Source organism: Channa argus, chromosome 2, assembly GCF_033026475.1.
Source record: "Channa argus isolate prfri chromosome 2, Channa argus male v1.0, whole genome shotgun sequence".
NCBI lineage: Eukaryota > Metazoa > Chordata > Actinopteri > Anabantiformes > Channidae > Channa > Channa argus.
The window spans coordinates 28,892,442-28,914,908 of record NC_090198.1 but is presented as its reverse complement, the minus strand read 5'-3'; the positions used below and the strand labels follow the sequence as shown (position 1 = coordinate 28,914,908).

The 22,467-nt window shown below is 42.7% G+C and overlaps 1 protein-coding gene and 1 long non-coding RNA gene across 4 annotated transcripts in view; one reads left to right on the top strand and one right to left on the bottom strand.

Moving 5' to 3' along the window:
- The window catches only part of LOC137106525 (transmembrane protein 266-like), a 47,975-nt gene that overhangs the window by 18,600 nt on the left and 6,908 nt on the right, over positions 1-22,467 (bottom strand). For 2 of the 3 annotated variants that reach the window (XM_067489934.1, XM_067489944.1), the window contains exon 3: positions 17,630-17,821. The exons of the other annotated variant lie outside the window; for it this stretch is intronic. In XM_067489934.1, the coding sequence (XP_067346035.1) occupies positions 17,630-17,821 (192 nt within the window). The remainder of the gene's footprint in view (positions 1-17,629; positions 17,822-22,467) is intronic. 3 annotated transcript variants of the gene reach the window in all.
- Positions 1-22,467, top strand: part of LOC137106565 (uncharacterized) — a 161,001-nt gene that overhangs the window by 133,795 nt on the left and 4,739 nt on the right. Inside the window, exon 3 of the long non-coding RNA XR_010911969.1 lies at positions 19,266-21,961. This is a non-coding gene — a long non-coding RNA (uncharacterized lncRNA). The remainder of the gene's footprint in view (positions 1-19,265; positions 21,962-22,467) is intronic.

Here is a 22,467-nt window from a genome sequence, read left to right as displayed (position 1 = left end):
CCGTGTCACCCACCAGCTTTAGGCCAAGGGTCCAAATTGTCCAATGTGCAAATAACTACTGGCTCATTTTGGAAAGCAAGAAGTGAAGAAGATACATGTAGAGTCACAGTCAACTCTGGAAAATGTTATGGTAAATAAATAATAATAATAATTCTAAACTTTTGCGTTTATAACCTAAACCTTCCACTGTACCTCTCTGTTAGCAGAAGCAACACAGATTTGTGAAACCACTTAGTGTGGATTCCACTCCTGCACCGATACAGTATTTTCTTAAAGAGGCGAAGAAAAAGTCAAATGTCTCCCTTTGGAATAAGGCCTTCTCTTAAGGTTTCCCCCCTGGTTGAGCCAATTTGGCCTGATTTAATTAAAGAGCACAGGAAGTTGTCTGGACCCGTGGCCAGGGAGGGCCTGGCCTGGCCTCCCGGCCACCTGACGGCTTCGTAATTCCTCTGCCACAGGGCTGGCTGCATGCCCACATACTGAAGAAGTCTAATGTTTGTCAAATAGATTTTGTCTTCTCTTCCCTGAGGACAGATCTATGTGTATCCGCACTGCTGTTGTGCTGACCCCTGCAAATTCCCCAACTCTGGGAATCTTGACTGCATAATTTGTTCGCGGCCCGGTACCTTGATGGGTGGATCAAATCCCAGCCTACCCACCAGGTGTGTTCTTCAGCCTGATGGCACTGGTGCAGATTTACAGTAAGCAGACGGATGTGGATCAACCATAAACTTACACTTCATGCTCCTTCGTTCCCAGCAGCCTGTTCATGAACAGATTACTGAATGGGCCTACCGGGCACACACGCAGGGGCCCCGGGGGTTGGAAGGCCCCTGGAGACATAAAATAACAAAGAAGATTAGTGTGAAATTACTAAAAAGAGAAAACAACCGCGAAGAGTCTCACGTGTAGAACCAATGACTGCTGAGCCACCAATGCTCCCACTAAAGCCCGATTTATGCTTCTCCGTCGATAAACGTAAATGTAGATAAAGAGCTACGCAGAGAAGGGAATTATGGGCAACCGCACTGATTTGATATAATATTTGTTTATGTTGTTCTGTTGTATATACACTTTTTGTTTTGTTTGTTTGAGGAGGGTTGCGTCAAGAAGGGCATCCGGCATAAAAAACAAACCAACACGCGGACGATGATCCACTGTGCCGACCCTGAACTCACGGGATAAGTTGAAGGGACAACAAAAAAAAAGTGTAAAGTGTTTCCCCAATAAAATTCTGTAATAAGCATTTGCTAATAGTTAAATATTTACTAATAGTGTTCATGTTAACTATGGCATTACCACATGCATTTAACAAATGTCAGATGAACATAAATGCTAACTGAGGTATGTAACAACATGCAAGCACATTGGAGAAAAACTGGCAGCTGTGGTTGCCAGAATAATTCGGCAAAAAAATAATTTTACAGTTTAAAACGGCTGAAATTCTACAGAAAATGGATATTTGAAACCAGTGAAGCCAACGGCCCGTTTCTGCTGTATTAACATGACCGTGCGGTAAAAACGACTAGTTCTTTCAGTAACATATACATGCAGTGGTCGCTCATCTTACTCCTGGGCCGTGACCTAACATACACACAAACCTGGGTTATGGTTAGAGAAAACAACTTCGGGGGAAGGTTGCGTTTGGAAACAACATCCGTTAGGTTTAGTCGCTGAAACTTCAGGGCAAGTTCAGTTTAGTGCTTCTTTCCAAAGCCCTGTACAATGTTTCTTACACACACACACACACACCGATGGCGCTGGCTGCCATGCAGCTTGTCAAGTCACACACTTCCTTCCTGTGTGTTACGCTGTGTAAAGATCATCATTACAACGCACGGCATCGAACACTGGTCCACTGTGGGACAACCTTCAAGCTGTGACGTGGCAGCGCCAACCACTCCACTGCCGTGCTGCGGATATGATTTTGTAAAATTTTATGCAGTTTGTTTCTGTTAAAAAAAAAAAAAAAAAAAAAAAAGGACAAAATCCATCTGTATTGTATTTTGTGTGTTTCGGTACAGTTGTCTGTAAATGAAACGTTGCATTAGTGTTTTTCCGTTTACATTTTTTGGACGTCATGACTTACAGCAATTTCCTGTTAGTTTCACAGACATTTCTCACAGCGTAGCCTCACACGTGCTTTGTGCATGTTATACTGTATAAACATTGCATAATTAGAAGAATGTATGAATGCTCTTTATGACGGCAACTGCTACAGAACACAGGATCCTGTCAAATTACATTTCGTAGCGTCTTAAACGAGCCCCAGCATAGATCTGCATATTCAGAGTATACGGATAGAGGCTGGCTCTAGTTGGCTGCACACATGTGAATTTACACCACACACACACACACACACACACACACACACACTGACCTTCCTGTCCCCTTGTAACATACAAATGAGTCTTTCCCCGGAGCTCCCACAGGACTTGTGAGGAACAACCAGTTGCCCTTGTTCACTGTGTTGTGCACACGAGAAGCTGCTCACAGTAACTTCAGCCTCTAGCTGCAGCTTAAATATAATCCAAATCACAACTTTCTTTTACAGTAGTTGCGCCTCACTGGGCTGCTATGAGAAGTACTTTAAATAAGTACTACAAGTTGTGATTTCAGGTTACTTAGTGAAAGGGAAGCTTTTTTTTTCCTGCAGCAGTCACAGCAGTGGCCGGAGGCATAATGTTTTCGGGTTCTGTCTGAACGTCTGTCCCGTTTCAAAATCTCGGCGAGGCCTTGAGGGACCTTCTTCGAGTTCTACACAAACCTTCAACTGGGCTCAAGGATAAACTGATTAGATTTTGGTCAAAGATGAAGCTATCCGTGACCCCCTGTCTGCCCATTCTTGTGAGCACAATATCACAAGAATGCAACTTGTTGGCCAGAGGTCAAAGGTTACGGTCATGGTGTGGCCCCATGTTCTTTTCATGCTTGTGAATACAATGTCACAGGGACATCTGAAGGGAATTTCTTCAAATTGGAACCGAGCATCCACTTTGACTCAAGTGGAAATTTCTTAGGCTTTGGTGGCCCTAGGTCAAAGGTGAAGGTCATGGTGACATCCCATCTGTCTCGAACGTGAATTGTTTGGAAGGAATTTCTTAAAATCCGCCATAAACATCCACTGTCTTCTCTTCGTGTCTCCCTTCTCTTCAAACATCTATTCGGACTCAAGGATGAAATGATTAGATGTTGGTTGTCAAAGGCCAAAGTCACTGGAATCTCATCAATCCATGTCACCACATTCTTTTTAACTCTACATATCAGAGGCCTGGATATGAGTGTGGACAGTTTCAGTATCTACATCCTAAGTGTTACTTTACTTGCCAGCTGCAGTACGAGCTAGTACAGTATCAGATCATGAAATGAGAAGCTGTACCACACATACATTCATTATATCAATCTGAATACATTATTTGCTTGTCTGGCACTAATACTGATGACAAATAATTCACTTTGTCTTATTTCTTTGTAGGTGTAGACACATTTAAAGCTCCTGTACCTTTGAGCAGACATTTGTCAGCTACCTCAGAGATTTATATCTTGGCTCCAGGGTCAGTCATATATTCTTTTTTGCTGTGTTTCTCCTGACAGTGCTGCAGGGGTTTGCCTCTTCCTTGCTGATGCGTTGTGATCAATGGTGCACGAGCATCAGTAATAGGGAACCTCTCAGATGTAAAATTAATTACCTGCAATCTGACAGCATCAGGGGAAACTCAGCATGTATTTTATGCCTAGTTGGTGCTCCTTCTTTCCCACACTTTGTTTAGCATGACGCTCTGAGAGAGAGTGTGTGTCTCAGCCTATTGGAATGTTGAAATGTGGAACGTGCTGGAGACGTTTCTTTCTATAGGATCCTGCCTGTCTGGTATCGGTTTTGTTGTATTTGTCAAGTGAGGTGGAATTTGCCAAAAGCCGATTTCACTTTGAAAGACTTCTCACGTCCGTCCCTTTTCTTGTTTAATGTTAAAAACAAATCCCAGGCACCGACATCCTTCCTGACAACATGCATATTCCATGAGTTACAGTAGGTACTTCAAAATCCGCCATCTCTACTTCTTTGGTACCTTGAGTTCATGAGTTTGCTTTCAAGTCACTTTCTGAACAAATGTTGAGCAAAACCGCTACACGTTGAAACTGAGCATTGTCGTTAATATGAAAGGACACAAATCCATCGTTTGGTGTTTTAGTCAAGAAACAGATGCTGAGTAAGAACAATTAAAACGCATTTCACAACTGTTGACTGAATGGAGCAAAATCTCGTAACTAAAGTCAACAGTCTCATCCTTTAGTGGACCTGGAAATCTGATGATCATTGGCCTCAACTGATAAACCAATTAAATTAAATGCTGAATTAAAACATTTTAATTAAACACTCCAATGCACTGTTCTGTCTCTTTTTCTTCTCCTGCTTTGTGTAAATGATTTCTGCCCACTGAGGTCACACACACACACACACACACACAAACACACAGTTTTTGCAGTGCAGCATAAATATGTTGCAATAATCTGAGAGGACTTCACATTCACACCTCTCATGCCAGGAATCATGATTAACCTATAACCGAAGAAGTCAAACAAAATGTTGAGAACAGAAAAAAAAGGTTTTAATTAGACCAAATATGACACTGCCATCCAGGTACAGGAGCCAAATTATTCACAAAGAGACTAATACATTTGATGGCTACATAAACTTAAACTGCTGCTAGAAAATATGTACAATACCATTTTTCCTGTTTATACTCATAGTATTCATGTACTAATATCTCAACACTGTCCACTGTCTCACAAATTACATTCCTATACAACTAAAGTGCAAACGGGTCGACGTTTTCTCCAGAAACCTAATGTCAGCCACACGACGTTTCCTGCGAACAAAGATCAGCGGCTTTTGGCTTGTCCCTTCTGGGGTCACCACAGCGGAACCTTGAACCTTGAACTTTTACGCCGTATGCCCTTCCTGCCCCAACCCTCCCAATTTTATCTGGGCTCAGGATCGGCACCAAGCTGGCCCTGGGAGGGGCCACACCTGGTGTGGTGGGATTAGAACCCGGGGCCTTCTGCATGCCAACCCGATGATCTACGAATTGAGCCCTCAGGCCCCCGTATTACGTTTCCTTCGAATATAATGACAATATGTTGACACGGAACGTAAATTGTGATTTGCAAATACGTAGATACTGATGCTGATACTGTAATAAAGGAAAATGAAAAAGATCTTCCTCTAACCCAAACATCAGTGGGGTTTTTTTTGCCTGACCCAAGCCAGACACGGGACTCAGGACACAATCTCGGGTCTTTGGCTTGACAGTCCTATACTTTATACACCCAACCACTTCCTGACAGCTCCCTCTTCGTAAACCAAGTACTAACTACATACTGTAAATGCTAAAAATGTGTTACATTACAAAAGTACAAGCTAAAAGAAAGCCTACATATTTTAAACAGTATTGATAAATGTAAAAGTGTAGTCCCAATTTCCCAAAGGAACACATCATTGTGAAGTGTCAGCATGGTTTTAGGATTGTAGTACAGCATTTCACGCTCAACTCTAGTCAAAGCTGCACCCAAGTACATCACTACAAATTGTGCATTGACTAACGTTTACATTATCTCAAGCTCGGCGAGGGCAGAATAGGATCCGATGAGAACGTCAGCTGCCATGGGTCTGACAGTCCCGGTGTTACGGGTCTCGTTGGCCGTCCTGCCATTGATTACTTTCCCTGATTCTTCATGAATCTCCCTCCTGTGTTTCCCTGTCCAGCTCCACTCAATCTCCCCAGCAGTGGGAAGCACTGACAGCTATAGCAACCAGCTCAATACACGCTGGCAGAAGAAATGACGGGAAAATGAGGAGGAAGGAGAGAGTAACAACACAGTTTCGACTAAAATTACATTCACAATATGGCTGCTATTTGGTGAATTTGTATTCGGTTGTAAAAATAGCCGAAGCGAAGACAAGCGGTCTGAGAGGTGACCTTGTACGTCGTGGCCCAGGTGGGTCTGTCAAGTCGTCAGGGCCCGAGCGGAGAAACTGCATTTGCTGCTGCTCTGTTGCTTTAATAAGACTCATTAATATACCGCATGTGTCACCAGCAGCATCTGACTGCGTCCCCTCTGGGCTGGGCTAGTTTTGGCACAACATGAAGCGAGGACACACACATTCACGGATTTTGGTCCATTTGTCTTTACAGTGCATATCAAAGGAATGTCCGCACTAGCTAAACTCACACACTGTATTCATCTGAATGTGTGTGTGTGTTGGCTTGTGCACTGCATTTTAGTCGCTCTAAAAACAAGGCGCATGTAATAGATGCTGAGCAGATCATAACTCATTGGTTTATTGCTTTGTTGACTCATTTCTATTATCCTCAGATGGTGGATCTGATCTCGGCCTGGACTATGAATGAGCAAGAGGGACCATATTGGGGCTGAACTTTATGGTATTTGTCCTTTAACCCGAATAAAAAGTCATCAATGTCTTTGTGTGCTGGATGTAGTGGATGTTCATTGCATCCAGACTCACTTAGCTCCAGAAGAACTCTCTCCATCAAGGGTTTAAAGGTATAAATGCCTAGTTTAACATCTGGGGAAAATCCGACAGTCAAAAAAAAGTAAAAGCTCATGTCCTAAACTAAAGCTGTAGCCTTTGCCCGTGTGGCTTAGCTCAGCACAAAAAAATAACCTGGATCTATTCAAGAATAGAAAGAAAATCTGCCTCCAAGCACTTTTAAAGCTCGACAACAAACAAAACAAAACCTTCTGCAGTCTTGTTGCCACCTGCGACAGTTAATTCTCCATTTTCCAAACCAACTTAAAGGCCCATACAGGTTGCTTGTTTGTACCCTCGCGTACAAACCAAAGAAGCGTTTGTTGAGCCCCCAGGACAGCAGCCATTTTTGGAAGTTACATCCCTTTTTGCAGCAAGCACCAAAAGGGCACCAGCATTTTTATTTTTTTTTTTTAAACACAATGCCACTTAAGGGCCGTGACACATCTAGGCGACGGTCAGCTGTTGGGGAACGTCCATCGGCACAGTTTTTGTCCATATGTTCTGTATTTAGTAATTGCACTACAGATACTAATAAATTGGTGAATTCAGTGAATTGGTTTTGCATCCATCCATTATCTGTAACTGATTATCCTGTTCAGGGTTGGCATCAGACGAGGGGTGGACATGTCTCCAGTGCATCTCAGGGCCAACACAGAGAGACACACATTCCCACTCTCACCGACGGGCAGTTTAGAGTCAGCAGTTAACTTTGGACTGCAACCTGGGACCTTGTAGCTGTGAGGTGACAGTGCTAACCACGCCATCCCTGTGCTGCCCTAAAATTGATTTTATAAAATTGATATCAAAACAAGCAGAAAATAGAAAATAAAAGTATAGGTAGCGGTTTTGAATTAAACCATTTGAACGATACCCAGTCACAGATGCACTTCACTTTACAAATCAACATCTGTGTCAATACTATCCTGCAATGTTTCACATAAGTTACATCCCATCCTACTGTTTACAGTGCGTTTGCTGAATCCTAACCTCTGTCGAATGTTTAAAGGAACGAAACATTCGTGTAGCTCCAAGTCAGACATCACTACATTACTTCCATTATTAGCAGCCGAGGACATAACTATTCGTTTATGTTCTCACCAAACTGAAAATCCCAGACACAATGTTCAAACGTACTCTAAAGACCTAAACAAAGGTCTCAGGATAGAGGAGCTTGCTGTATGCGGTAGGCTGCAGGGTGTTAGGAGAAGCCACACATCTGTAAAGGTTAGAGAGGGTTATTACTGGAGGTTGACTGGTGCGAATCCCCCGGGTCTCATGGAAAATGCGGTTGCAGAGGGTGAATGAGTAAACCCACTCACCTTCAAGCACTAATGTCAAGGTGGCCTTCAGTGAAGCACCAACTTCTGACTGGCCTGCTGGAACAGCTCAGCAGCAGGCAGTGAATATTTGAATGGCTGTCTCACTGTTTACCTGTGTGTTTTGTCGCTTCACGTGATTCAAATAGCTACGTTACTGTATTGTGACGAATACGAGGTTGCAATTTTTAAAATTGTTACATCATCATATGATAAATTAAAAATCTTAAATCTTAAAAAAGTAGCACAATATACATTCTGGACAGGCAGCTAAAGTGGGGCCAGGGCCCTGCAGAAAAAATTAAGAAACAAATAAAAATGCGTTGGCCATCCCTCAGAAGGTGGGTATTGCGATTATGAGTAAAAATTATCCTATGATGAGTAAAAAAAAATGAGTAAAACAGAAAAAACAAAATTGAGCCTCAAAAAAGTTCTATATAATACAAAATTTTACTGTTAGTATTTATTGTAGAAGTTGCAACTACACAGAATCCAATTCGGTTTTTATGACTACTTGCACATTATTGTTATGATTTTATTCTCCCCTGATTCTGATTAAATGCAGCGAGTGTGGTATTTTATACAGCACGAAGCTCTATTTAAAACATTCGTTCTTCATCGTTTAGCTGCCGTTGAAACCTACGGTGCAGGCTGCAGGGTCTCCATCCCTGATGTCCACACACGAGCAGCAGCAGCAGCAGCAGCAGCAGCAGCGGCAGTTTACACATATTGGAGCTGAAATACATCGAAAGAACCCTTCAAACTAAAAAAATAATAATAATAGTGGGCAAACAAACAAAAGCAGCTTGATGACTAGGAGGAGAGTGGGCGGCCGTGAAAGTGCTGAACACAAACCCACACCGCCTTGGTCCTTCCAGCATTTTTCCTAGACAGGAAGATGGATGGGCCCAAATCTATTAATAACTACACTCCACTTACCGTGGCGCCAAAACCGCTAACACTGCAACTGCCCCCTGATGCTGGTTAGAACAACCACCTCCCACAACGCCCACTTCTCTCCCCGGATAGGAAGATTGTGTTAGGCAACAATGCAGTACACTGACGCTGGAACTCTCAAACCAGTCCACCCATCTTCACCTCCCGCATGAACCTGTGAAGGTGTCTCTGCCGGTTTCAGGTAGCGTTGACGAGCGTGCGAGATTTACAGCGACGGTATTCAGAAGACGCAATGAGATGGTGAGTGTGAAAATGAAGTATTACACTTAAGGACTAAAAGCAGAGAACACCAAGTAAAATCAGGAGACAATCACTGCGCACAGAAAGGTGGTGAAAGAGAGAGAGTGAGAAGAGCTAAATGTGCAGGAGCATCAATGAAGAAACGCCGATGCTCCTAATAAGGTGCGACAGCCCAGTAGAAACTGGAATATGAACTGACCCATGATTACAGAGGATTAGATAACAAGCACCAAGCAGCATGCAGGGCTCTTCAGGCTGGGCCTGGTTTCCTCTCTTTATCATTATGCTGCCTTTCTGTTCATATGCACAGTGTGTGTGTGTGTGTGTGTGTGTGTGTGTGTGTGTGTAAGTGACGACTTTGCCGTCCAGTGAAGTGGGGGCAGCGCACTGTACGACAGCAAGCAGTAAGGTCAGCTCCACCTTCACAGTGCTACAGGCAATGACATGCAAACATGGCTGACGATGGGTTCTTCATCACACAGTGGCATCTCCCCACAGGAGCCTTTTCTCTTGATTAATCCCCTTTGTTCGCCTCTGGCTATGAAAGCACGACAGCGCAAAGACGCTGCACGTTTTCCCCTGAATTTCTATTTCAGATGCACATCAACAACAGACTACTTCAGTAAGTTTACACCCACTTTCATTCTGGAATGAGGAGATGTGTAGAAGTTTTGCTGACAGCGAGTCATTCCCAAAGTGCCAGAGAAAATAACTTCCACTCCTCACCCAATGAACCGTCACCACGTTGATGAAACACCTCTAGCGTGCTCGTGATGTTGTCAGATTCACGAGCGCACACTCCAGCACTACGGAGCATGCCTAAACACTTCGCGCGCACAGCGTGCGTCACGATGCTTCTTCATTATCTTCGAAAGCCAATGAGGCGGCTAATGCAGGCGAGTGCGGGGAGAGAGGTGCGGTGGTGGTAAGGGGGCAAAGGGGGGGGGGGGGGGGGGGGATCCACTTTCTCAGGTGGAGTCAGCAGAGAAGCCAACAGATTCCTCTCCCACATACATTTTCACCTCGATAGCTGCCGTCCCGCTGCCGCCGTCTTCCCTCCTCTCAGCTTCACTTCATCACAGCACACGGCCATTAAAGCAAATATAAAAAAAAAAAAAAAGGTTCATTTTCTTTGCCGCATTTCCCTAAAGGTGAGTTTAGCAATCGGTCACTCTGCAAGACACACTCCACATTTTCCTGACGGTGTTTACACGCTGTTATGACCCCAACGATTTAACACACACACACAGTGATGAGAGTCCTAAAACATGATGATGGTCACTGTCGGTTTGAGAGGTAGATCAATACGCTAATGAGGAGACGGAGGCACAGAAACCGCTCGGTGTTGGGGGACAAGCTCTCGCTGTATCCGACTGATTGCAATGAGGCCTCCGGTTCGTCACATTCTCAGTTTTGACTCTAGGTGCTGATTCTTGACAGTGTTTGTCATTTGTGAAACTTCCACAAACAGCTGTGGGAACATCCGAATGAAACTTCCCAATATGAGGCCACACACCAGGCCTGGTAATAGTGATTAATGTGAAGGATTAGTGCAGTGTTTAAGGTATAGTGGAGATGTTACGTTACTGGAGCTCAGGCCTGGTGGATTTAAATGGAATTTCATTAAAGCCAAAAGAAAGAATGATGACTTTTACTGCTCCCACTGGCAGCATTTTTACGGGCAGACATTTCGCACTAATGACTTGAATATGAAATAGTGACCCCCATCGCACTAAGCGCAGTTTGAGTAAATTGAGCTCCGTGGTAAAATAACCCTCAGCACGCTGACTGGAGAATCAGCCGTTAGAGCTTTTTGCAGCAGAGGATCTCACTGTTGTTCAGCCTCGGAGACCAGAAGGAGAAATCTTGTCTCTCGCCCCCTCGGACCCAAGCTCATTTGAACATAGTGCTTCGATTTGTAATTACTCTGCGACAGCAGCCCTGCGAAGCGGTTATTGCATAAGTCCGAATTTGAGCGGCCTTACAGGTATTTCACAGGTTGAGCTACAATAGGAAATGCCGCATGCATAATTCAGAACTTTCAGCAAGCTGAGCACATGGCATCACATCAGAATCCCAGTGAAGACAGAAATGCATGCCATCACCGAGACCGATATACTGGTGGTTCTGGTTGTGATGCAAGTGCAGTGAGACTGTCGGCGTCTGTGACATCCATCTGTTTCTGACCATGACTGGCTAACTGAGGGGAACCAATGGACTGAGACCTGATTTGGTGTCAAACTGAGCACTTGGATGAAGTAGGGTGTATAAATATGGTGGATGTGTGCAGAACCCTGCGCTACAGCTTATGGTGTTTATGTGCATCCTGGTGAGCGCTTGTGCAAAGAGCCAGGTTTGAGTCACGGTTGCTGGACAGAATGGAAAAACTGGGCAGGGAGCAGGTTTTGCATAATGAAAGAAAAAAAAAGAAAAAATCTGTTAATGTTGTGACTAATCAAAAGGACAGCTGTGATGTGACCTCACAGCCATATGCCATAGCAGCACTGCACACAATCAGCAGCTCGTGAGCTTAACGTGTCATTAGCGATTTTCAAAAGGTTTGCAGCTTATTACAGTGTTGGTGGTGGATGCTTTATAATAAGGTTCAACTTGATGTTTGAAGGAGCTTCTTGAGGTCTGCGTGTGCAAAGTGCAGTAGGAACTAAACTCCTCGTCCTGCGTCCCAACAGAATTCACACTTGGAGGATAAACCAAAAAGTGAACACAGACTAATTCCTGCTCACAAAATACTACTCACTCAGGAACCTAAACCCACTACTACTACTACTACTACTACTACTACGTCTGCACTACGGTGTAACAAGGCCTTTGTGAAATAATTAGGAGTGTGCTGCAGTACAACCTTAAACAGCCGGGACTTTAAAGCAGAAAGTAGGAGTGTGATATTATTGGCTTTTCGTTCACGTCTCGTAAAATGTCCCTTGGAATTCTTAGCTGCCGTTTTCAGCCGGCAGAGGGAGGAGGGTGGATATTCACTCTGAAATGATGAATTGATCTCTGTTAGTTTATGGATGCGAGACAACCCCGAGGTTGTCACCTAATGATAAATGCATGTAACGCTGAGCAACATGGACAGCGAGTCAAGGACTTGGGGAGGGAGATTTAACACATGATGGATTATAATCATGCTTACAGTGTAGCATTATGCAAAGGTGGGAGGTGTGTGTGTGTGTGTGTGTGTGTGTGACACACAAACACTGTTCAGTAGGTTTGTGTGGTAGATGCTTTTTGGATAAAACTATAAAACGTTTCAGTGTCTTCTTAACATGGAAAATGTTTTGCATGATATTTTTCACGTCCCTCTAAGTGAAATATGAGACTTTGACTTTTTCAAAGGACCAGTGTAATTATAACTGTAACCTTTTAGCTAGTTTTTATTTCGTCTTCCTCTTGAAATTATTCAGTGTACTTTTATTCAGTTTGTGGAGTTTTTCAAAGAAATGTTATTTTAGTCTATAAAAGCGTTTTTGCAAATGTGCAAATTTTCATTCTAAAACCAGCTGGTAAAGTGGACTGATGTTACTTTTTCCTCGTGTTTTTGTTTCATAGTCTTCATTTTTGTGTTGTCGTTTCTGTTTAGTTTTAATTGGTTAAAGGTATGTTAGTTTCTCTTTTTTTTTTCTTTTGTCTCTATAGTGAATTTAGTTGGGGTCTCAGTGGTAGAGCATTGGGTCTGGCATGCAGAAAGCCATGGGATCGAATCCCACCCCACCAGGTGTGGACCCACCCAGCCACCAAGGGCCATCTTGGTGTCGGCCCCAAGCCTGTTTAAAATTGGATGGTTGCGGCAGGAAAGGCAAACGGCCTAAAAGCTCGTGCCAAATCCAAATGTGGTACATGTTCCGCTGTGGCTCCCCCTGAAGGGACAGGCCGAAATCCGCTGATCCATAGTGAATTAGTAGCATTAATTCTAATTTAAACAAGGCATGCGAGTTTAATTCTTTGTCGTTATAGTGAGTTTAGTTTTAATAAACACAATAACCTAAAAAACAGTTTGTGTGAATGCAAGTCTGCTAAATATGACCCTGACCAAGGCCACACGCTAAAACACAGGAGTGTACTGGAGCACACAACCTTTTTGGGTCGTTTTCCCTTATTGGTGCAGTTCTAGCACTTTTACACATCTTGTAATTATGCAGATAACTTCCTGGAAATGTCCCTCAAAATTAACAGTTCTGTTGTTCTTACCTTTTTGATTTAGAGTTTTATTCGTCATTTGTTTTCATCTAAAAGCAAACCACGGGCAGGGGGCTGCATTAGCTTTTTGTGCACAGCATGGGTTGCTTAGTTATAGCAAGGTTCAGCTGCATTATCCCTGACACAATAAATAAATGAACTCAAATTTCCAGGTCTTCCATAAAAGTTGAAAGTTGATATTGTACAAATGTACATTGTATATTGTACAAACTGACTGCAGGCAGTCAGAGAAAGGTAACATGAAGTGGGAGCTGCCAGCCATCAATCGATAAGTGAACATTCAAGCAAGATCCCACCGTGGCTCAATCACTGACAAGCTCCTAATTTGTGCATCAGCTGAGGCAGCAACCTAATGAGGATGCAGGTGAAAGGGTTCTGACACCGGCATCAATACTTTATGTTTTCAGCACCTTGCACAACATTTAGCAGCTGAATTCATCAAAAAAACCTTCTTTTTTTTTTTTTGTTAACACACTAAATGTTAATTCTGCTTCCTGTAGGTGACGCAAATCAACTCTAGTTTAAAAAAAACTAAAGGGAACAGAAAGCAGCACATAAAGTGCAAAATGTCACCATTTTAATTTAAGTTACAAAGGGAAGGGCTGAACTTTCACCCTAAAAACGAATGCGTTTGCTCAACCAAAGTAATTCACGCACAGTTTGCGTCAAGCTTTTTGAGTAACGACAATATTTGGTGAAATTAAGTTGAAGCAAAAAAAAAAAAAAAACCTACATAGCATAGAGCGAATTAGCATTTCTACTGTAAATAAATGCATTTTTATTTACTATCCACATAATTAGGTGTATTATCTACACCTGAGTTGGGGGTGGATGTAGCTCAGTTGGTAAAGGCAGCACACAGACCACAGGGTCAGTGGTTCGATCCCCAGTCCCGGCTATATGTCGAAGTGTCTCTGAGCAGGACACTGAACCCCTAACAGCCCATTCCCCTCCCCAGCTGTGCAGTGCCGGTCCAAGCCCGGTAGGAATTGGGGAGGGGTTGCGTCAGGAAGAGCATCTGGCGTAAAAACTGTGCCAAATCAACATGCGAACAATGATCCGCTGTGGCGACACTGAACTCACGGGATAAACCGAAAGGACAAAAAATAAAAAATTTACACTTAAGTTGACTACTCCAAACTGTATTTTAAATTACTTTTTCCATAGAAATGAAAGCTCCAACGCTTAACGTCCCTGTGGCACAAATAAAAATCTCTCTCTAGATTAGCAAAAACTTTACCTTAATTACCAACATTATTATTCCAACACAACTCATTAAAGAAAGTTTTCAAATTTAAACTTTCCATCCATCCGTTATCTATCCCAGCCATCCTGAGACGAGCGGCAGCGTTCACTCTGGAGAGATCGCCAGTCAATCACAGAGCCACAGAGACAGACGACCATTCACACCTACTGGCAATGTTAGATTCACCAGTTAATCGAACATGCATGTTTTCCGAGTGCGGGAGGAAGCCGGAGGAAACGCACGCAAGCACGGAGAGAACATGCAAACCCGACACACACGACAAGGCCACGGCCGGCGGAGGCGCCAAACCGCGAGGCAGCAGCGCTAACCGCTCCACCACCTCGCTGCCCTAATTTAAACCATTTTTTTCCCCCAGTTTTTATCTTGGAAACACACATTTATTTAAGTGGTGGTAAAAAGTCCCCAAATGACTTAGTACTGCAAGTGAGCTAAAGTACAAAGATGCACCAATAAGAAAGTACACGGTTAGCACTTAAACTAGACAAAACGTGGTATATTCTCGAATCATGAATTGTTGTGGACTAATCATATTGATAATATTGTGAGAAAAATGCAGAGGTCTCTGTCACTTGTAAGAGGAAAGAGCTGCATGTTACAGTGTTCACACACACTGAATATAAAATGGATCCATGAGCCATTTATGCTTTGTGAAGTCTGCCTAGACATAAACTTGTGACTAAATTACCAAAGATACTATAAGAAAGAGGTGATTTCAGTTTTTTCAGTTGGTTCAACGAAATTATAAAAACACAATTTGCAACTCAAAGAAGGTTTATGTCAGTTAACGTGAAAACTAGCACAGTTAACAAGAGCATTAAAAATCAGTGTGAAATTTTGTTCATCTTCGTAGGCAACAGAAACTTTCATTGATTTGTATTTAGTAATTAGAAATATTAGAAATAACTGCCTGAGCAGAAATACGAGCACAAAGCAAAAACTGCTGTAATTTGTTACCATCAGACGGAGAACACATTACTGTACAATGCAATGACATACTGATTTATAAAAATGCTTTCAACATTAAAAAAATGTCAGGCTATTAAGAATTGGATTATGTAATAGATGGTTTGCACTTAATGTAATGTTAACTATGAGTTAGTTGTGTTTGTGCGATAGCTAAGCTTCAGCTGGTGCTAATGCGGATCCTAAAGGGATAAAGACTGTCGAAATGTTACAAAGCGTGCGGCAGGCGACTTCAGCGGACTTGGCGTCCTCGGTCTCTCCTGGAAGCGCAGCTCTCCCACGCACGCTATTTGCTCAATGCTGCACAGCGCTGGCTCCATGCTGGACGCTAGCAATAATGTCACAGAAATAATCTGTGGTCAATGCGATCTTTCGTGTTTCTGTGCAGCTCTTCACACCAACAGAGAAGAAGGCATTTTCAGCACACATTCCTTCCCATGCATGATGCACGTGCACCTCTTGGCCCCTGACATCTACGTACCGTCTTTGCATCATCTGCAAAAGAGGTGGGGGGGGTCAGCAGAGTTCGCTCTGCATCAGTCAGGTCCTCATTTCAAATGCTATAAAGCAGAATTTGAATGATGAACACCTCCTACGTCAAGTTGGGTCTCTGAATGCTAACTATTTCACCGTGGCTCATTTTTCTTGTGTAAATCTGGGAATGTGCACTAATTATCGTTAAGCGACAGTCCTTGATGTCAGGATACACATTACTGCTCAATGTTAACACCACGTATCTGATATCCTCTTTTGGGAAATACAGGGCCTGTACCCAATCACTTCCTATAAACGTTCCTCTTCATTTCCAAGAAGCTGGCTGATAATTTAACTTCTGGGGAATTTTTTCACAAAGGACAAACGCACGTCAAGGAAAAGGTTTTACTTGCCAGATCATTATATTTGAGTTTTCTTTAAGCAAAAACCGATTTGTAGCAGAAATAAGCTGTTGATTAACACTCATCAGCATCCAGCAGAAAGTCTTGGTCAGAAAGCTGACATTTTATTTCAGGTCCGGTTTGTGGAAATTATGTAAAACATGCAAGTATAGCTTCTGAGTGGGTTAAGTTACGGAAAGTTGTTAGGAAAATATCCAGAACATATGGAGACATATACAGTGTAGATGTATACATCAGATGAGGCTTCAATAATCATGCTTTTTCACCTTGAATAGGTTTTTTGAGGATTTGTGCCAAAATGTGGGGGTTTGACTATTTGCAAAGTCTTAATTTATACTATGTGAATACTGGAGGCACTATCCAGGCAAAAATGTTCAAGGTAATTCGAGCAGATCTGTGAAGTGCAGAGTGAACACAGTCGTAAGGAGAAAGAAACTCGTCTTCATCTTGGACTAAGGAATTATCTCATGAGTCAGAAACAAATTATGCCCTGAACATGTCAAATTAGGAAGCAGAATGATTGTATTCATCTTCCAGCAAACAGACAGACAGACAAGCAACACTTTGTCCATCTGTTACGGTCGACACTGATGATATAAACGGGGTGACTGAGAAACCGATGGAGAAACACCAAGTCTGCCAATCATCTCACTTTACTATATTTTTGTAAATCACATTATTCAGTCTGTTTTGCAGTGGTGGAAAGTAAATTGTCCACTTGATCACTGGAGGAGTTGTTGGGCAGCAGGGGTGTGTGAAGTGTGTTTACGGGAGGTTTTTTTTGGGGGGGGGGGGGGGTTGAAGCTTTGTTTCTCCTGACATTATGCTTCTGCCTTGACCTTGTTACGTCAAAGGGTCAAACTATCCAGACATTTGCAAACAGTTATCCTGCTATTGAGTCAACTAGGACTAACCCACAACCTGATCATCTGCTGGACTGTTGTTGTACAACGTTCAACAGGGCTTCGAGTAGGTGAAGGTGTTTTGGGGATAAAAATACAAAAAAAAGTGTTCATAAGCTGCAGGAATCTGTTGACCCAACACTGTGTGTGTGTGTGAGAGAGTAAAACACCCGTGTGTAACTAACAGCCCCCTGTTGCCGAACTGTTTACAGATGAACATTTGATTTGCAAAAAAATTGGACAAATCCATAATAGTTTTTGTGTAACTTACATGTGTCAAACAAACAAATCTACACTGTCAATCTAGTTTCACTCACCCTTCCCTGTTTTCGTCTTCATCTGCATTGGAAATGAGCTGCGAGCCGGCCAGCGAGAGGTCCAGAGCCATGAGGGGCAGATCTCTGTAGCCAACACTCACCAGCTGGACTGGAGGAGCCAAGCACTGGTTTTCATCCTCCACTGGCTGGGAGATGATCTCCAAGTCTGACAGACCTGCCTGCTCCGCTTCCCTACATGCCAAGGGGCGCACACACACACACACACACACACACACACACGATGTGTACATCACCAGAGCAATAACACATTATCCACTGCCTTAAATAAACTATAGGTAAAGGTATATTTGTATGTGGACAAAAGCACGTTCGCGTTCCTTTCTTTCATACTTATACGATGCACGTTCATGTCCATAAGGGGCAGCATCATGTTTACAAACCTCAATTTGCCCAAAAAGGAAGAAACAATCCAGAAACAGAAATCAAATGCACGTGTAAACAATTCACAGCACTCAGCATCTGTAAGTTCAACGATCGAGTTCCAGACCCGAGCAGGAATGGTTCGTTGGCGGGATGCTCTGCCGAGATGTGGTCACCTGAACTGAATTTCACAGAAGTAGCGAGCACAGAATGACAACGACAAGAGAAAGTATGTGAAGTTCCATTGTTTTCTGCGGCCAAGTTTGAATACGCATTTCAAATTACAAACAAGATGAATTAAAGCGGACGTCTCACACTAGAGAAGAACTCTGGCAAAAGTCCTGTGTCTTCTTTCACCATCCACCTCCCTGTGAGACTGTGTTTTTTACTTTACATACTACGTCATTACTTTAGGCATCAAGTATTGTAGCGTCAGGCCTCCATTGTACTACATTGAAAGCTCCGAGCATCGATCACCAAGGCGAATGGGTACACTGAGCATCACCATGTAACGGAGAGGGGACCGGACAAAGAGCCGCTCTTTGATGCCTCGGGAATGAGATCGGGCTGAATAAGCTCGTTGAATGCGCATCGTCACACAACAGGTTTTTAAGATTTGGGAGGTGTACGTGTGGAGGCCTCTGCAAGTCTCTGCAAGTCTCTGCGTCTAAGGGTTTACGTGCGTCAACGGGGATGTAGAATTCCACTTTTGCACTGGAAACAATGTCGTGATGGTTCCTGAAATTAAAAAGGTTTTCTATCTCGATCTTGGTGTCCATCATTACATTTGTTTTTAAATTAAAATTGGCATCCGTGCATTAACTAAATTATCAAAAAATTAATTCTAGTTGAGCAAACAGTTGCTGTAAATGGCAAAGTATCGCTCTTCTCTACAAATTCCATTTGATGAAGAGAGTTTACAATAAAGGCTTTGAGCAATGTGGAAGGAGAATTACAACCAGCTTCCCTCCCGTAGTGATCATATTTGCAAACCTACACCCTCATGCACAGAAGTCTTATAATACCTAAACACACTGAGACTGCTCAGTTGTGGGCCAGCAGCATGAAACCCACCGTGCCCACGAGCCGCAGTTGTGTAAAAGCTGGGCCATCTCAACAGAGCGTGGAGGTGGAAACAAATGCTGAGTGCAGCTGCAGACTGACTCTCTCTGTGTGTGTGTGTGTGTGTGTGTGTGTGTGTGTGTGTGTGTGTGTGTGTGTGTGTGTGTGTGTGTGTGTGTGTGTGTATTTTTAGACCGGAGCAGATGCTGGTGTATGAAGTCTGCTGTGACGTCATCACCTCGCTCTTTGTCATCTGAGTGGATCCCCACTCTCCTTCAAACGCCAAAGGAAGTCAGGAGAAAGGTGGATGATGGAAAGGGGGACGTGGAGGAGAAATTTTAAAAAAAAACCTGAATGGGTTTCAGGGGTTACACAAGAGCAATAAAGTAAAAAAGGCCCCATCCTCAGGAGAAGGATGGGAAGTGGAGGTAAGAAAAATAATTGAATAAAAAAGAAAAAGGAAGTGGACGTCGAGGAAGGAAATTACAGAACCAGGAAGAGGAAGTAGAAATAGCGTTTCCCCCTATTTTTCCCTCATGGATGGGACTGAAGCGATTGTATTCGTGGTTTTCCCAGCAGCCATTGCCCATTTCCCTCCGATACTCATCTTAGAATCTTGCAGCGTGACCTCAAACATTCAGAGGAGAGACACGCTATCTGACAGACAGGTACACCTTTAGGAGAGGACAGACAGGTCAACAGACCAGTGAGGACGGACATGCAGGCAGATACAGATAACAGATAATGCCCCCAACACACACTGTGACCCCCCACCCCCCAGTTCCACGGCACACCCACACTTTCTTACAACATGCAGCGATGTTAAAGAGTAAAGACTTTGTAATGACCTGAGCATCTGGAGGGCGAGTGTAGGTGGAAACGCCGTGTTAATATTGGTAAAATATTAACAAGCATAAAACATTTATTTAAGATTCTTCGAAGTAGTAAACCGTTTCAAACTGAACCTCGAATGAGCCCCTGATTTGACAGCACTGTTATGGTGCAGCCAGGTCCGACACTTTGTTGTCGTCAACTTCTATCAATTTTCTTTGTCCGTTTCAAAGCTCGTTGTGCAATTTCAAAAAAACAATGTCTGGAAACTGCTGAATAATAAATACAATTTAATACTACGTGAAACTAAACTAACGGGTCTTCAGTCAGTTTACATATTAGGGCTGTGTCTCACACCCAAGCCGCCGGTCGGCCGTCGGCGAGCGTCTGTCGGCCCAACAGTTGTAACTAGTCAAACTTCTCAGTACATTCAGCATTTTAAATTCTCCAATCGGTGAATCGATGTGACATGTTGGTGTCTTCTAAGCTGAACAGACAATCACAATGGCTGTCTCAACTTCTTATCACACGTATTCTCTATTAGAAGAAGCCTTTAACTTATGGTTTCCACTTCTACCGTCCTTCTTCTCACACAGATGCAGGACACATGTGCTAATCCCTGTATCCGTAAAATGGAAACTTTGACCTCAAAAGTTTACAGAAGACAGCGAGGACGGTTCTAGAACCTATTTTATTGGGGTCGCCAGAACGGGGCATCTGCTGCAATATTTAAATATGACTAAAACTATGACCACAATATTATTTATATGTATTCAGCCACAATTAGCATAACACACCCAAATAACAGTGACTAGGTTTGCAGCCTCCACCAACGAGTCAAGTTTCACTTTCCATGCATGTGTGTACAGACTCCTATTCTAATCAGTTCACCCATGAGTCCAGGTGGACGTTTGTTATAGATGTAATGAAATTGCTTTTGCGTGTTGTCCTTCAAAGTGTTGATGAGAATAGGATGAATAGCTGGACATGGACAGACAACATGAAAACCTAATGCGTCTGGTGGTGGTATAAAAAACGTTGGGCCTCACATTCTGATGGAGAATAGTGTCAAAGGACCAAATAAAGCTGACAGAAAGTTTACAATCACAACATGGAATCACATAGAGCCTACAGATTCTTTCTACCGAAGTGATGATGGAAGACAGGTGTGAAAGCTTCTTCAAAAAAAAATAAAAATAAAAAATAGCCGCGGTACTCAAGAGGTCTGGCATCAGAACATGTATGGCATCGTTTTGGGGGTTTAAAAAAAAAAAAAAAAAAAACTTTCTTTCCTTTGCTTTGAGCAACGTGTGTTATTGCTGCCTGGTCTCAAGAGCTTCTCCCAGTTTGATGGAATTATTTCCCTTGTCCCAGTCAAAAGCTGCGACTATGCTGCGGTGTTGACTCATGTACAATGCAATATATTGTTTTAGCAAATAAATAAATAAATATTAAGCAACAAACCAGACTGTTGCTATGCAAGGAAGCCGCACTCTGTCTATTCAGCGTGTGTAAATATGTTTTCTGTGATGTAAAAGAAAGTAAGAGGGTGACATGGACGTGCTGTTAAAATAAAAAAATTAATAAATCAAACTAATCAAAGCAGCACTTTACAGTTAGATTTTTATTAAAAAGTCCTAATTGTGCGTTTCCATTAGTATTACTGATTTAGTTCTGCAGCTGACAAATCTATGTCAGTAATAAGTGACATGCTGTCACACTGTGCATCTTAGACTTGGAAAAGAACGGAGTCCCACTCGTCACCGGTGGATACAGTGTATTATGCCACAGCGGGTCTGAAAGTCGTTTTCTCCACGCTTCTCCAAACACATCATCTCATCCATACCATCTCTCATCTACAGCACAGCAGCAGCTTTGGCTCCCTCCCCAAAACAATCAGGGCCATACACAACTACTCATGACAGACGCAAGCTGTCCAGAGGCCGCCGGCTCGCAGCTTTCACTGATGTACCCGCTCTGCCAGTGGAGACGTCGGAAGAAGGCGCTGACCCAGCCCTCGGATTTACAGTATTCAACGTTCAGCAAGTTAGCACCAGGGTTAGTCACATGACATAGTCCTTTGACATATTGGTTCAAGTGCACACTATATATATCCATTTTAATTAAAGTCACATTAGTAAGTTACATTAATGTTGCATCATGGGTCTGACACCAAAGATCCAAGTTTAACACAGAAGACGCAAAAGCAAGCAAGAATATTTTGCCAAGTCTGAGGAAAAGTATCATCAGTGGTGAAAATGACTTTTACTACAAGTACTGTCCTTAAGTAGAATTTGAGGGATTTATAGCACATTTTCTGACTTCATACTTTTACTCACCTATTTGATAGTTTTAGTAACCATTTACTTTAATAATACGATTATTAATACAATTTAAAGGATGAAAATGTTTTGTAACTTTTTTCAAATTATAAATGTAAGATATGAAATATTAACGCCAACAGCTTCAAGCCACTTCATGTATTAATAATTATAATCCAAGAATAGTAATAATTTTATTTCACATTAAATGAGCCATTCTGCATGAGGAGTACTTTGACCTTT